Consider the following 14,038-nt stretch of genomic DNA (forward strand, 5'->3'; position numbering starts at 1 on the left):
TTTTATTTTTTTATTTTAACCCGTTTGGAAAGTTCCAGTAAAGCGCCGACGAAGTGGTGAAATATATTTCCATTTAACAAATTAAAGGCATGAGTCGGGCGATAGAGATTTGACATTTGACCTCGGTTATCTGGTTTTCTTCGTTTCGCAAACAAGTGGCTCGGGCGCAGGAACATTATGTTATCACTCACACTTTGGTCAGGCCTCGGAACTGGTAATAACCACCTCGCGCGCGCGTCGGCCAAATGTTATGGAGTCATGAAATTCCGAAAACCGGAAATAGATTATCGATTAATTATCCATACTAATATTATAAATGCGAAAGTATCTCTGTCTGTCTGTCTGTCTGTCTGTCTGTCTTGCTTTCACGCCAAAACTACTGAACCGATTGCAATGAAATTTTGTATACAGTTATTCTAGAGTCTGAGAAAGGACATAGGCTACATTTTGATGTGGGAAAATATCTTATTTCCATGAAAATTTCGATGAAAATGAATTCGCATTGCGCGTGGCCAGCGCTCATCCCGGGGGTCCTGGGTTCGAGTCCCGCAGGCGGAACAAAAAGTTTTCAATTTTCCTGGGTCTTGGATGTGTATTAAAATAAAATTTCAAAAATCTTAAACATATTTTATGTATAATATTATAAAAAATCCAGAAATATATCGATGGAATGAACATTTTAGTTCTAATACGATTCAACAGATGGCGTTTTATTTTTAGGGTTCCGTACCTCAAAAGGAAAAAACGGAACCCTTATAGGATCACTTTGTTGTCCGTCTGTCCGTCCGTCCGTCTGTCAAGACCCTTTTTCTCAGGAACGCGTGGAGGTATGAAGCTGAAATTTATATCAATTACTCAGGTCTACTGTCCCTTGAAGCTGTGAAAAAATCAAACTTCTAAGCCAACGCAATCAAAAGATACAGCCGTTTATGCCGCAAATTTTCGACACTTGCAAGGGAATCAAAACCTACAGGGTGCTTCCCGTGAACTCAGAATCTTGAAATTTGGTACGAAGCAACGTCTTATAGCATAGATAAAGGAAAAATTACGAAAACCATAAATTTTTAGTTACATCACATAATATATTTTTTTTAATAATTTTAAACTTACTACCCATTTCCTCATAAACGCGTAGAGGTATTAAATTGAAATTCATACCAAATACTCAGGTCTATAATACCTTTAAGCTGTCGGAACCCTCGGTGCGCGAGTCCGACTCGCACTTGGCCGGTTTTTTTACTTTATTGTAACATAGAACTAATCATACTTATTAGTTAGTATGTTTTTGTTTATAGTTTTTAATACGTTAGAATATTATCTATACTAATATTATAAATGCGAAAGTATCTCTGTCTGTCTGTCTGTCTGTCTCGCTTTCACGCCAAAACTACTGAACCGATAGTAATGAAATTTTGTACACAGATAGTCTAAAGCCTGAGAAAGGACATAGGCTACTTTTTAACTGGAAAAAGGGGTTGTAAGGGGGTGAAAATGCGTAAATTTGGTCAAATTAACTTAGTTCCAAAAACTTAAAACAGATGGCGCCAAGAGTCCCCTAGATCGCGCTATTGCTTGCTCATACGTATTTCTATAAGAGGTGGTACCAATTTTCGATTCTTTCGATTGTTATACACGTTATTAACTAATAACTCACCTACCAACTTAGACATCAAATTCAAAAACAACAGCGCCAAAACTACTGAACCGATTGTAATGAAATTTTGTACACAGATAGTCTAAAGCTTGAGAAAGGACATAGGCTACTTTTTAACTGGAAAAAGGGGTTGTAAGGGGGTGAAAATGCGTAAATTTGGTTAAATTAACTTAGTTCCAAAAAACTCAAAACAGATGGCGCCAAGAGTCCCCTAGATCGCGCTATTGCTTGCTCATGCGTATTTCTATAAGAGGTGGTACCATGTTGAGGTAAGTTTTACGATTCTTTCGATTGTTATACACGTTAATATTAACTAACTAGCTGTTGCCCGCGACTTCGTCCGCGTGGACTTTAGTTTATAGCGCGCGGTGTCAACAAAATTTGTGTCAAATTTAAAAACTTTTTAAAACCCTGGTAAGTGGTACCCCTCTTAGGGCCGCGTTACACCGGAATGGCAGCGCTGAAAGTGCTCGCCTCGCCGCTGCCATTCCGGTGTAGCGCGGCCCTTAATTAATCAAAAAAACAGCTGTGCAGTGTGCACATAATCTATACTAATATTATAAATGCGAAAGTATCTTTGTCTGTCTGTCTGTCTGTCAGTCTCGCTTTCACGCCAAACGCCAAAAGTATCTCTGTCTGTCTGTCTGTCTGTCAGTCTCGCTTTCACGCCAAACGCCAAAACTACCGAACCGATGGTAATGAAATTTTGTATACAGATAGTCTAAAGCCTGAGAAAGGACATAGGCTACTTTTTTTACTGGAAAAAAGGGTTGTAAGGGGGTGAAAATGCGTAAATTTGTTCAAATTAAGTTAGTTCCAACAATTCATAATAGATGGCGCCGTGCGTCTTCTACATCGCGCTGACGCTTGCTCAAAAGTCTTCCTATAAGACGTGGTATCATCTTACATTTAAGTTTCGATTTTTTTCGATTGTTATATCTATTCTACGGTATTAAATAACTCAGTACTTTATCTGTGCAGTGACGTAACCTTAAATCTATCAATGATAAATAGTTTATGGGTAAAGTTGTGTAATCGGAGGGCTAAATAAGCTTTAAAATTTGGCATAAAATATAAAGTTTAATATAAAAAAATGAAATACTTATTGTGTGCACACTGCACAGCTGTATTGATTTAAGGGGTACCAGGGTTTTTTTATAAAAGCTTTTGACACCAATTTTGTTGACATCGCGCGCTATAAAGTACTATAAACTGAAGTCCACGCGGACGAAGTCGCGGGCAACAGCTAGTAATTTATAAATATTATAGCTACAAACTTGATTTATATTGAAATTTATGTATGAAAGAGTATCACGAAATTACATAAAATTGAACGACTTCGGCCACTTCGCATATTCAAAGGTAGTCGAGTTTAATTTTTAAAATGTAAATTATATATCTAAAAAGTAATATAAATCTTGTGATTTTTCTTTACTTTTTTTATTATCATTGATTTTCAAAGTAACCATTACCAATTTAAACGTAACAATCAAATACTACCGTTATTTCACTTGTTATGGAAAGATTTCCAACGCCTTTATGTGCTAGTATCTCTACTCATAGTTTATCATTGGTCATTTGTAATTAAAGCAACTAGCAAGAGCTAGAGGTCCGTAGCCCTTATCACCGCAGTCTGGTTTTCTTATCTATTGCCATGCGCAATAAGTAGTTACTGACATCAATTATATCTGCCACTGTTGGAGTAACTGCAGGTCCAAATTCCAATGATTGGGTGACTGTGAATGTGACTCTGTAGTCAATGATAATGATGATGATAAAGTAAAGACTGTAAAGTGCATAAACATAACGACAATGTCCTCTGGAATCGCTGTCGAGTGTTTCCTATGAAGACCAAGATAAGATACTATAAGGTTTATGTCAGTGTAAATATTATATTGTAATAAAGTACTTATATTAAATAATTATATAGTATCAGTTATTTCATAAATATCAAAATTAAGAGTTGATACACAGTTACTTGTATTTTAAAAGTAGAATTACTTTGTGTCCAGTTTCATGATGGAGAGGTGTAGTTTTTTTTTTTTTGGTCGGGAAATCCGTTAACGCTGTTTTTCAAGATTTCTTATTTTCCTTGAAATGAGAAAGACCCTTTAAAAATTCCGTGGTATTAAAAGTTTGAGAACCCCTGCTCTAATCAATTTCAATCCGTACCGCGATGCTATGATTTCGATCGACCATTAATACAGCTTCGATGCAGTCTTTTTATTTTATAATAAGACAACAAAAGAAATAAATTCAGTCGTCTGGCATTTGTTACGAGCATTTATGATTACTATTTCACTGTTTTATGGGATCCGGACAAGATCGAAGAGAGAGAGAAGATTAATGTTGAATCAAAATATCAAAATCTAATATTATCTGAAGATTTCAATTGTTTACCATCGGTCTCGTCACGTATATCCCTGCACCCTTGAACCTGTGATAACTGTTCCAGCGACGCTGGGCGAGGTCGGCAGCGGCACCAGCTCGTCGTCGTCGCACATGTCCCCGGGCTGGCAGGTCAACGACATTGACCTCGAGCTGCCCGGCGAGCTGTCTATGAAGTGAGTATACTGTAGCAGCCACTGAACTGTAACAAACAGTTGGGATAGTATACAGTCTACACCAGGGGTCACCAAATGGCGGACCGCCGACCCGGTGTGCGGACCAAGCATGTTCGAAGATGAACTTCGTTAAAAACTAATTTCGGTCTCGACATACTGATGAACATGTAGCAACAAAAATTGTCACTTTTCTCATTGATACAAATATTTTTGTATTTCCGTAATTACATTTGTTTATTTTATTTTAAATGTGCGTACCGCGAAGGTCATTTTATTTATTAAAACGGACCCCGAGAGAAACTAATTGGTGGTCTACACTATACAGTGATATATGAAGAGAGATAAAGAGAATAGATGTTCACTCATAATAAGAAGATATTATTTATTAATCACTTCATATTATAATATTTCTAATAATGTCCCCGGCCGCGTATGTCTGTCTGTCTATCTGTTTTAGAGGTACAGGCATATGTTCAAGCTTAAACCACTGAAACGATATGTTAAAGGAGGATATTGATGGGTTTTAAAGTAACTGCTATTGCTACTAACACATAGTGCCAAGATTTGGGACATGTTTGCTTTTCAAATTGGTCCTTAATCTTTTAGAGTTACCACACATGTTTGGTTACCCTAATGGACCTTTAACCTCGTCTTTCGATGAAGACGTGTCCCTACATAATTCGTCATTCGCCCCCTTACTTGTTAAGTTTACTCTTCAATTTCAAATTGAAGCTTACACTTAACAACGCTTACATAATACAGTCAAAACTTGTTCAATTCTCTCTACACGTCTACAAGTACTAAAGGACACAATCATAATATATTTTATTTAGAATATGGGACAAGAGGATATGTTGCATATATTTTCCTGGTTATGTTTCTAGTCAATATTTCTTGTGACCCAAGTGATGGGTGAAAGATTTTTTTAAAAGACAAAAAATTGTAATTACCTAACCTAACCAAGGCGGGACCCGAATGCTATAATATAGTCCTACAAATTTGAGCTCTCGCTCCGCCTTGTGGGAATATGGCAGTGACCCCCCCCTGGTTTCTCTTTAGTGTTCAACATGATTGTTGTTATTCCAGCGAGGCGCTGCTGTCGCTGCCGTCGCTGGTGTTCAAGCAGGAGGCGCCGTCGCCCACCGGCGCCGTGCTGTCGCCGCCGCGCCGCGCCTGGCCCCGCCGACCTGATGACAGACAGGTACACATACATACATTAGTATTTAGTATGTATTTAGTATTATAAATTAACATGAAAGTCTATTTAAACGCGCGTAAACTGAATGAGGGTTTTCGATAATATATCATTTGCCACCAGAGGGACTGTTGGGTCTTTCGTGTCAAATGTCGTGTCAGACAGACATATGATAGCACATATACATGTGGAAGCTATTTCGTGACATATGACAGCTGATTGACACGATATAGCTTACGCGGTACGCCTACATAGCGCCATTTGCCCCTAATTTTGTCGAAATGATGTCTCGGGCAATATCTTATCAAGTTATCACAATATAAAGCAAATTCTGTATTCTAGTGTTGGATTAGCCAATAGCCGTGTTATAGCAAGTGTCGTCAAATTGTGCCGGGCTGGCATAATCCGTCACAGAATATTCCATGAAATATTTCAGTGGGATTGTTAACCAAAACGTTCTTATGTCTGGTCTCTGTTCTTATCGAAATATGAGCTCATGATTGCATACTCGTATAAATTTTGACTTCTTTTTGGAAAATTATTTATACCAGATGAAGCCCGTAACTCTGTTACGCCAAAATTGTTTTATCGCGCGGGAACCGTGCATTTTTTCGGGATAAAAAGTATCCTATGTCCTTTCCTGGGACTCAAAGTATCTCCATACCAAATTTCAGCAAAATCGGTGAAGAGGTAACAGACAGACACAGTTTCTCATTTATAATATTAGTAAGAATTGAATGATTGATTGTAATTACTAATTACAGATCACCAACATGGTTGTGGACGGTCGCGAGGGTATGGAGGAGGGGTGCCAGCCCTCCCCCCCACACAATGCCGCCATGATGAACCAACATGGTGAGTAAACAAGACATGTCACTGACATGACATTTTTTAAACTGTCTACTATCTTCCCCATCGTAGGCAGGCCTCCTATTCATTATTTGCAAATTAGTTTTTGCTTGTTGTCATTCTGGCGTTAAATTCGGTTTATAATTTCAGGTCGTAATATTATGCAAAGAAACCTTCATATTTCTGTGAGATCATTGTGATTTTTAGGCTAAAGTACTGTCGGAGCTAGTAGAAATTTTATATTGACACATGGCTATACCTGTGTCTTGTCTGTTTCACTCGCACACAACTGCTGTTAATTGTGTTGTTGTTGAAATAAAGTATCAATATTCATGCGCGAGTAAAAGAGACAAGTAGCATAAGGTCAATTTAAGATTATCCACGTGTTATCGGACTTTATTGAAGTGAAGTTAAACTTTGAATAACTAAGTAATAGTAAGTTATTGTAATTGCAGCAAACAGCCCAGAGAGTATGCAGTGCCAGAACATGGCTCCTATCTCCATGATGCCCGTCAACGGCTACCACTCGCCCAACGGACAGGAGAACAAGAGTAAGCTTTTAATGGTTTAAAAATTAAGGGCTAATGTTTTAATCCTGACTTTTTGGATAGTAGTAGAAACTTACTACGATAATTCAAAGTAACATATTTATTTTTTCTACTGAAAATTGAAATGGACAAAGCCATGGGTCGGGGCTTAGGGGTTTAATCATCAGATGATCCGTACTCTGGTTTTCTGAATTCTGGTCCGTTTGATAACGATAATATATACTCGACACTGGTAATATAATTTGACGTTGACGTTGTTTCCAATAGTATATAGTGAATATACTTAACGTAAGTTATAATTTAACTACAACGATACATGCTCATGTTATAGTTGTAATAATGGCGTTATTGTTTCAGCGGGCGGGCTGCTGATGTGTTCGCCGGCGAGCTCGCTGGACGGCTTCCTGCACTCGCCCGTGCAGCGCGAACAAAGTTTCAAGGATGATACCAGGTATGTCATTGAGCGCCGGACTCAGTACAATCAGATAAATCGATACATGGGTAGATGGCGCTTTAGTCACTGTTAGTCACGATGTCGGATGTGATTGTCAATTATAAATAAAAAAATACTACTAAAAAGTAGTAGCTACTTGTCTCTTTTACTCACGCAGGAGTAAAAGAGACAAGTAGCAAAAGAGGTCGGATTATACGTGTTCAGTTAAAAAAACAGCGTGACCAAGTTTTTTAGAACTAAGTAGTTACTTTAAGGGGCTTCATTACGTGAAAATACCATATTGCCCGCAGAGTTTTCCTTTATTGCTCATTCAAATGTAAAGAGAGTACTCAATATAAAATACGTAATGATAGCTAATTTATTGACCTTCATTTCCTCTTTAAAAAATTCTAATTTAGAAGTATAGTTTACGAGAAAAAAAATAAATTTGAACGCAATAATTTTCCTACAAATGTTGTTTTAATTCTGTTGTTTCAAAATATATTGCCAGAAATTTTGGCTCAAATTATGAGTATATATGTCATTTACAAATGTGTTTTCTTACATTTTTATTTAATGCAATATTTTATTAGATATGACAACTTATAGCTGTTTTTGAAGAGAGGGGTCGGAGCGGGACGCGGGCGGCAGACGGCTGCGCGCCTTTGCAGGGGGAGGTTGTGTCGCTTCGCGTCGCTGCGCCTACGATTTAAATTACGTAAAATCAGGCACGCCATCTGTCATAATTATTCAGAACTACAATGAACTTGTATTTGCTATAGTAACATGCATACACACCGAATAGACGGCGGCGTGGGCGTGCCCGATGTCAAGGTCACAAATGCACGCGATTGCGATGCAATTTTTTTTTTAATATTATATTATTATGTAATGATACGTGGAAAATATTTATATGTACAAATAAATAAAATTGGAGTGAATTTCAATATAACAAACGGACGTTTGTAATATTGAAATTATTCTTTTTACTACATGTATATTTATAATATAATTATTATATGTATAGGTAGGTTCATATATTATGAATTATGATATACATTTATATACAGTGTGTTAGTATAAACACCGTTATCCTTGAAACCATGAATGAGCCCGTCAAAATGAACAACAATAAAACGTCCGTTTGTAATAATAAGTATTGAGAAAGTAGTATATGATATTACTGTAAGACAAAAAAGGACGACAATATTTTTTCGATTCGATTAAAGCGTAAAATGAGCGAAAGAGAAAGTAGTATATGATATTACTGTAAGACAAAAAAGGACGACAATATTTTCTCGATGCACATTTTGCATGCAAAAACATTGCTGATTGCTACAGTTTAGACGGCATGTACGTCGTATCTAAGTATTTTGATATCGTTGGCCGCCAGCGGCCACGAGCGGCCACGAGCGGCCACGGGCGGCCGTATAGCCTAAGCGATAAGTTGAGAATGGCGAAATATGTATAGAGATAAGGGTCATAAAAATACGTGCGATAGCTCATTAGATTCGGGAAGACGTCTAGAAAAATGTATCGGAAGCGTGTATTAGCACACAAAAAATTGCAAAAGTTATAGGCAAATTAGGTTGCCAAAAAAAGGTATTACGTTTTTTGTTAAAAACTCCGGAACTATTAACATTTAAGAAGTTTAAAAAAAAGATTCTTAAAGAGGAGGAAATTTCCATAAGAAAACTCCCAACCTCCTAACTCCTAAGTTAGGGCATCGAGACCGGGTTTTCCCGAAACCGGGTCATGAAAAAACCCGGGTTTCAAAAATGGAACCCGGGTTTTTCGAGCTTTTCGGGTTAATTATTAAAGGTTACAAATCATTTATTTTATAACATATTGTATAGGTTTAATTATTTATATTGGTCATAATTAAACAACATATAATATTTTTAGGCTTAGGAGGGAGTTGGGAACTCCCTCCTAAGCCTCCGCGCATCATTTTTAGGTAGCGCGCGCGGCTTCAAAACCGAGCACGTCACACTGATTATTTTTTTAAAGGTATTAAATATTGATTTAAAAATTTCAAAAACTTATGGTGTATTCCGAACACTTCAAAGAATTTGCTCCCGTTGGAAATTTAACTTGAAGTTAATTTTTCAACAAATTAGACAAATGTTAACTAACGAAATATTTTCGAACTTCCGTCCTCATTGTACTTTAAATAAAATCTTAAATAATTTTCGTAAAAATTTTTCACTTCGTGGAGCCCTTGATATAAACATACTTAACAAGATCACGCCATAAAAATTTAAAAAAATGTAATACTTTGTTTATAATATTTTTTTAACTTGAAAAAAAAATTAGAAATCCAAGTAATATTGTCAAAAAAAATTGTTTCATTTATTATCACGTAAGTAATTGTTTTCATATCAATGAAGGACATTTATTAACTAAAAAAAAAAAATTTTCCGCCATTTGCTAATGAAAAATTTATAAACCAATGGACTATTTCGATGCTTTTAAAAAATTTTTTTTCTTACCTTTATTCTCTTGAAAATATTATGATTTTTAGAAACAATTTTTTTCTTAATAACAATATTTTATTGTTCATAATCGTTTTTTTTAATATTTAAATTGTTTAAATTAGTAGTTTAAAATTAAAAAAATTTAAATCAATATTTAATACCTTTAAAAAATAATCAGTTTGACGTGCTCGGTTTTGAAGCCGCGCGCGCTACCTAAAAATGTCGCGCGGAGGCTTAGGAGTAGGGCATCGAAACCCGGACCCTTTTTTCAAAACCCGGGTTTTCGGGTTTTTTTAAACGAAAACCCGGGTACCCGGATTTCTCGGGTTTTCTTAAAATTCAAAGATTAACGAAGCGAAAATACTTTAAATATGATTTTCAGCGATCGCCAACTCCTTTTCAGTAAAATACTATTTAAATACCATAGTGTGCGGTCACATACTTTTAGAAAAGCGACTATTTACCTCTCCTATTATACATAATATTGGATCTTATCAAAGCTAGGGATTAAGATTTTCGGCCCAAGATTAAGTATTACAACAAGCTTCACCTCCAAATTACATAATTATATTATTAAATGTATTTGTTTTTTATGAAATAGGTATATATAAAAATCTATCAAGAATTTTTGAAGACAGTAAATGGAAGAATAACCTTAAATATAAAACGTATGCCAACAAATCTTTATTTCATCTTTTACATTTTTATTGCTGATTGTCACGTTATTAATAATTATTTGGTCCTTATTGATGATATACCTGTAATTAAATTTTTGTGCCTAGTTTTTACTTGAAATTGCCTTTGGTCTGCCTTGCTACGGTATGAAGCCGAATATTCTTTGCAATTTAAGGTAACTTTTCTGTTATCCAACAAACTGGAAAATCTTACATTTCTGAAAAATCTTACATTACACTACACCTCAAAGCTTTTTGTAGTCATTAGTTCTAGTCACAATAGACAAAATTCATGTCAGATTACCATATAATTGATCAGACCAGACCATAATATTATGGCAAATGCGGAATGTTGCTTTTAATGAATTTGGAAGATTAACCATGGTGGCATGCTGTTACACACAAGAAATTGTCTCTGGCGCTGATGCTGATAAAAACTCTGCTTGTTATATTTTATCTCGATTCACCAAAATCACGTGTTTTAGTAATTCCGCAGTGTTTTAGTATGATATCCACGGCCGGCTAAAGAAAGCCACCATTCGTCCTATTATGTGTTACCAACATCAGTCTCTCAACCAATAAAAAGCAATCTGCCGCATTTGTCAGACGGCAATACATGGGTTCAAAATATACTTGATGGAAACTCCTCGGCATGGTTTTGTCAGTTTCTAGGGGCTGGTTGCTCTCCTGGAACCTTTTTACTGATTGCATTGTCTTCATATTATCGCTTTTTGTTATGTTGTGAATATAACAAATAACGACAAAAAGCATAACGACAAACAAAAACCTTTAAGTGTTTTTAGTAAGTTAGACGACTGAAAATAATGACTTTAAATTGCAAAGAAGACTGGGTGTCATACCGCAGCAGAATACAATAATTTTTTTTTTTGTAAAAATACTGTATGCAGCCAAAAATCGATCAGTATAAATTATTACTATTAATTTGACAATCAGCAATAAAAATATCTCATTCGAATAAAATTTTCAGTTAATGAAAGGAAATAAAGATTTGTTTACTTATTATTGACTTTTTGTGACTATAAGATACCTGTGATTGCTTTATAAACGATAAAATTCGGAAAAGTGTTTTTAATAATATTTTATTAAATATTAAAAAATAAGCTATCATTGTTCCATACACTGTCTTCAAAAATTTCTGACAGGTTTTTAGATATTCCAAAAATACAAATATCCCAAAGACCTTGTTGATGGGTGTATTTTATCACCAACAAGCTTCAACGTTTTGTCACCTAGTGGCTGACTTGCCCATCATCAAAAGTCTACGGTACTTTCAGCAGACTTATTTCTAAGTCTTTAGAACCCTTTGAAGCTGTCCACATTTTATCTTGTAAGCCTGTGATCACATAATAAACAAAACTGTAGTCAATCACTGAATATTGATTGAAAACTATAAAATAAGTTTAACAAGACTTGGCTTCTATGAAATTTGAAAACTTTTTGCGAAGGATAGATTTTTTGAAGAGACTTGGCTTTTTTACATTGAATAGTTTTGGTAGGTTTTTTAAAATATGTATTATTAATTATTATTAATAAATATTTTTATGACAATTAGTCTTTAATGTTCCTAAAACGAAACTTTTTCTTAAAAATATTATATGTTGTTTAATTATGACCAATATAAATAATTAAACCTATACAATATGTTATAAAATAAATGATTTGTATGTTAGTTTATTATAAATACCATTAAATCAGGTCTGGCCTTTAATAATTAACCCGAAAAGCTCGAAAAACCCGGGTTCCATTTTTGAAACCCGGGTTTTTTCATGACCCGGTTTCGGGAAAACCCGGTCTCGATGCCCTAACTTAGGAGTTAGGAGGTTGGGAGTTTTCTTATGGAAATTTCCTCCTCTTTAAGAACCTTTTTTTTAAACTTCTTAAATGTTAATAGTTCCGGAGTTTTTAACAAAAAACGTAATACCTTTTTTTTGGCAACCTAATTTGCTTATAACTTTTGCAATTTTTTGTGTGCTAATACACGCTTCCGATACATTTTTCTAGACGTCTTCCCGAATCTAATGAGCTATCGCACGTATTTTTATGACCCTTATCTCTATATTTCGCCATTCTCAACTTACCTCTTAGACTAGTAGACTTCTCAAGCGATACTATGTACTTATTACAATAATGAAGATAAAAACCGTATGACACTGAAAGTGCTCGCCTCGCCGCTGCCATTCCGGTGTACAGCGGCCCTTAGCGCTGCTAGTATAATAATTTCTCGAGCGTGTACATTGTACAGTTGTGTCGAGTAAATTTACCATGGATTATTTACTAATTTATTATTTGGCAAAACACGTCCACGAAAACAACGTCGACTACTAAAAGCGTGCGTCCAGCGCGACGGCGCGGCGCGCCGTGTGCCTGCCGTCCACCGCGTTACTTCTGAATAAAAAATTAAAAAAAAAGTCAATAAATAAGCTATCATTCATTAGTCATTACCTACGTATTTTTTGAGTACTTACTCTAGTTACATTTTAATGAGCTAATTATTCTGAAGGGATTTTAAAACAGCAATTTGAATAAATAACATTTTGAAGAAAAAACATTTGTTTTACCCAATTAATAATAAAATATTCTAAATAAAATATGTTGTAAAAAAGCAATTAATTAAAATTAAACTTTCATCGCGTAGCGAACCTAAGACTCATAACGTATGTTGAATATTCACGCTTCTGACCATTGCGCTACCATGACTCATTAACCCTTCGTGAAATAAGCAAACTGTCTATAATAGTTTTCCTCTTTACATTAAAATATGTATTTTAGACTGCGTTGTGTTAATTGTTCGATATTGCACTAGATGTCGTTATTACGAATGGCGCGGGGGTGAGGTACGGAAGTGGGGTGTGGAAACACTCGTTTGCCCAAGGTCATTCGCGTATTGGAGCCCCTTAATAAAATTTGGCGCAGCTAGAGTAGATTACAGAAAAACAACATTTGCTATAAATTTGTATCGCGGGACAATTCACGCTTCCTGCAGTATTTTATTTAGTTCTTTATTATGTATAAAAAATACGTGTAGTAGGTACGCGGGGACTGCCGCGGTAAACCTACTGCATGACATTTTTGTCAACTTATGCAATTATTATAAGTAATTTGCATATTACGTCTAAACGCACACAAACACCATGTCGAAGTCATAAAGTTAATATACCTACCGGAATAGATAAACAAAGGCCTGAGCAAGCGAGATGTCACTATCAGTAACCACTGCGTGGTAAAAAGAGACGTGTGATACATGACAGTAGCACTCTTTTTTTTGACGTCCAGTCGGTACGTGCCGCACGTTGACAATTTAATCTCATAGAAATCATGTTCAATTATGCTTGTGTAAGTGTATACGTACACATATTTTTACACACAGACGAAAACCAATTTCGGTTACGTTTGACAGCTCGAGATTGTTGCTCTATTCCACTAGGTATGGTGGGTGTGTCGTGCCCGTGGCTTCGTCTTGAGTGGCGACAGGAGCGTCGCAGAGTTTTAGGGCGTCGCGGCACATACCATCTTCGCCGCGATGAGCCCCACATATCCGCAGCGGGAGTCCCCATCCCCTGTGTCAAATGCGTAAATGTATTTCTCTGCGTGAAAAAAAAAAAAGGTATCTTAACTTTATGGTC

General features: G+C 35.9%; 1 protein-coding gene across 5 annotated transcripts in view; it reads left to right on the forward strand.

The window, feature by feature from the left end:
• LOC121739924 (transcription factor CP2-like protein 1) overlaps positions 1-14,038 on the forward strand; it is a 48,552-nt gene that overhangs the window by 17,382 nt on the left and 17,132 nt on the right. For 4 of the 5 annotated variants that reach the window (XM_042132534.1, XM_042132535.1, XM_042132537.1 and 1 more), the window contains 5 exons: positions 4,110-4,218; positions 5,305-5,419; positions 6,178-6,268; positions 6,718-6,813; positions 7,168-7,261. In XM_042132534.1, coding sequence (XP_041988468.1) covers positions 4,110-4,218; positions 5,305-5,419; positions 6,178-6,268; positions 6,718-6,813; positions 7,168-7,261 — 505 coding nt within the window. Of the gene's footprint in view, positions 1-2,958; positions 3,017-4,109; positions 4,219-5,304; positions 5,420-6,177; positions 6,269-6,717; positions 6,814-7,167; positions 7,262-14,038 lie in introns of those variants that run through there. The other variant, XM_042132538.1, reaches the window with a different exon arrangement.

This window comes from Aricia agestis, chromosome 2 (genome assembly GCF_905147365.1).
Source record: "Aricia agestis chromosome 2, ilAriAges1.1, whole genome shotgun sequence".
Taxonomy (NCBI): domain Eukaryota; kingdom Metazoa; phylum Arthropoda; class Insecta; order Lepidoptera; family Lycaenidae; genus Aricia; species Aricia agestis.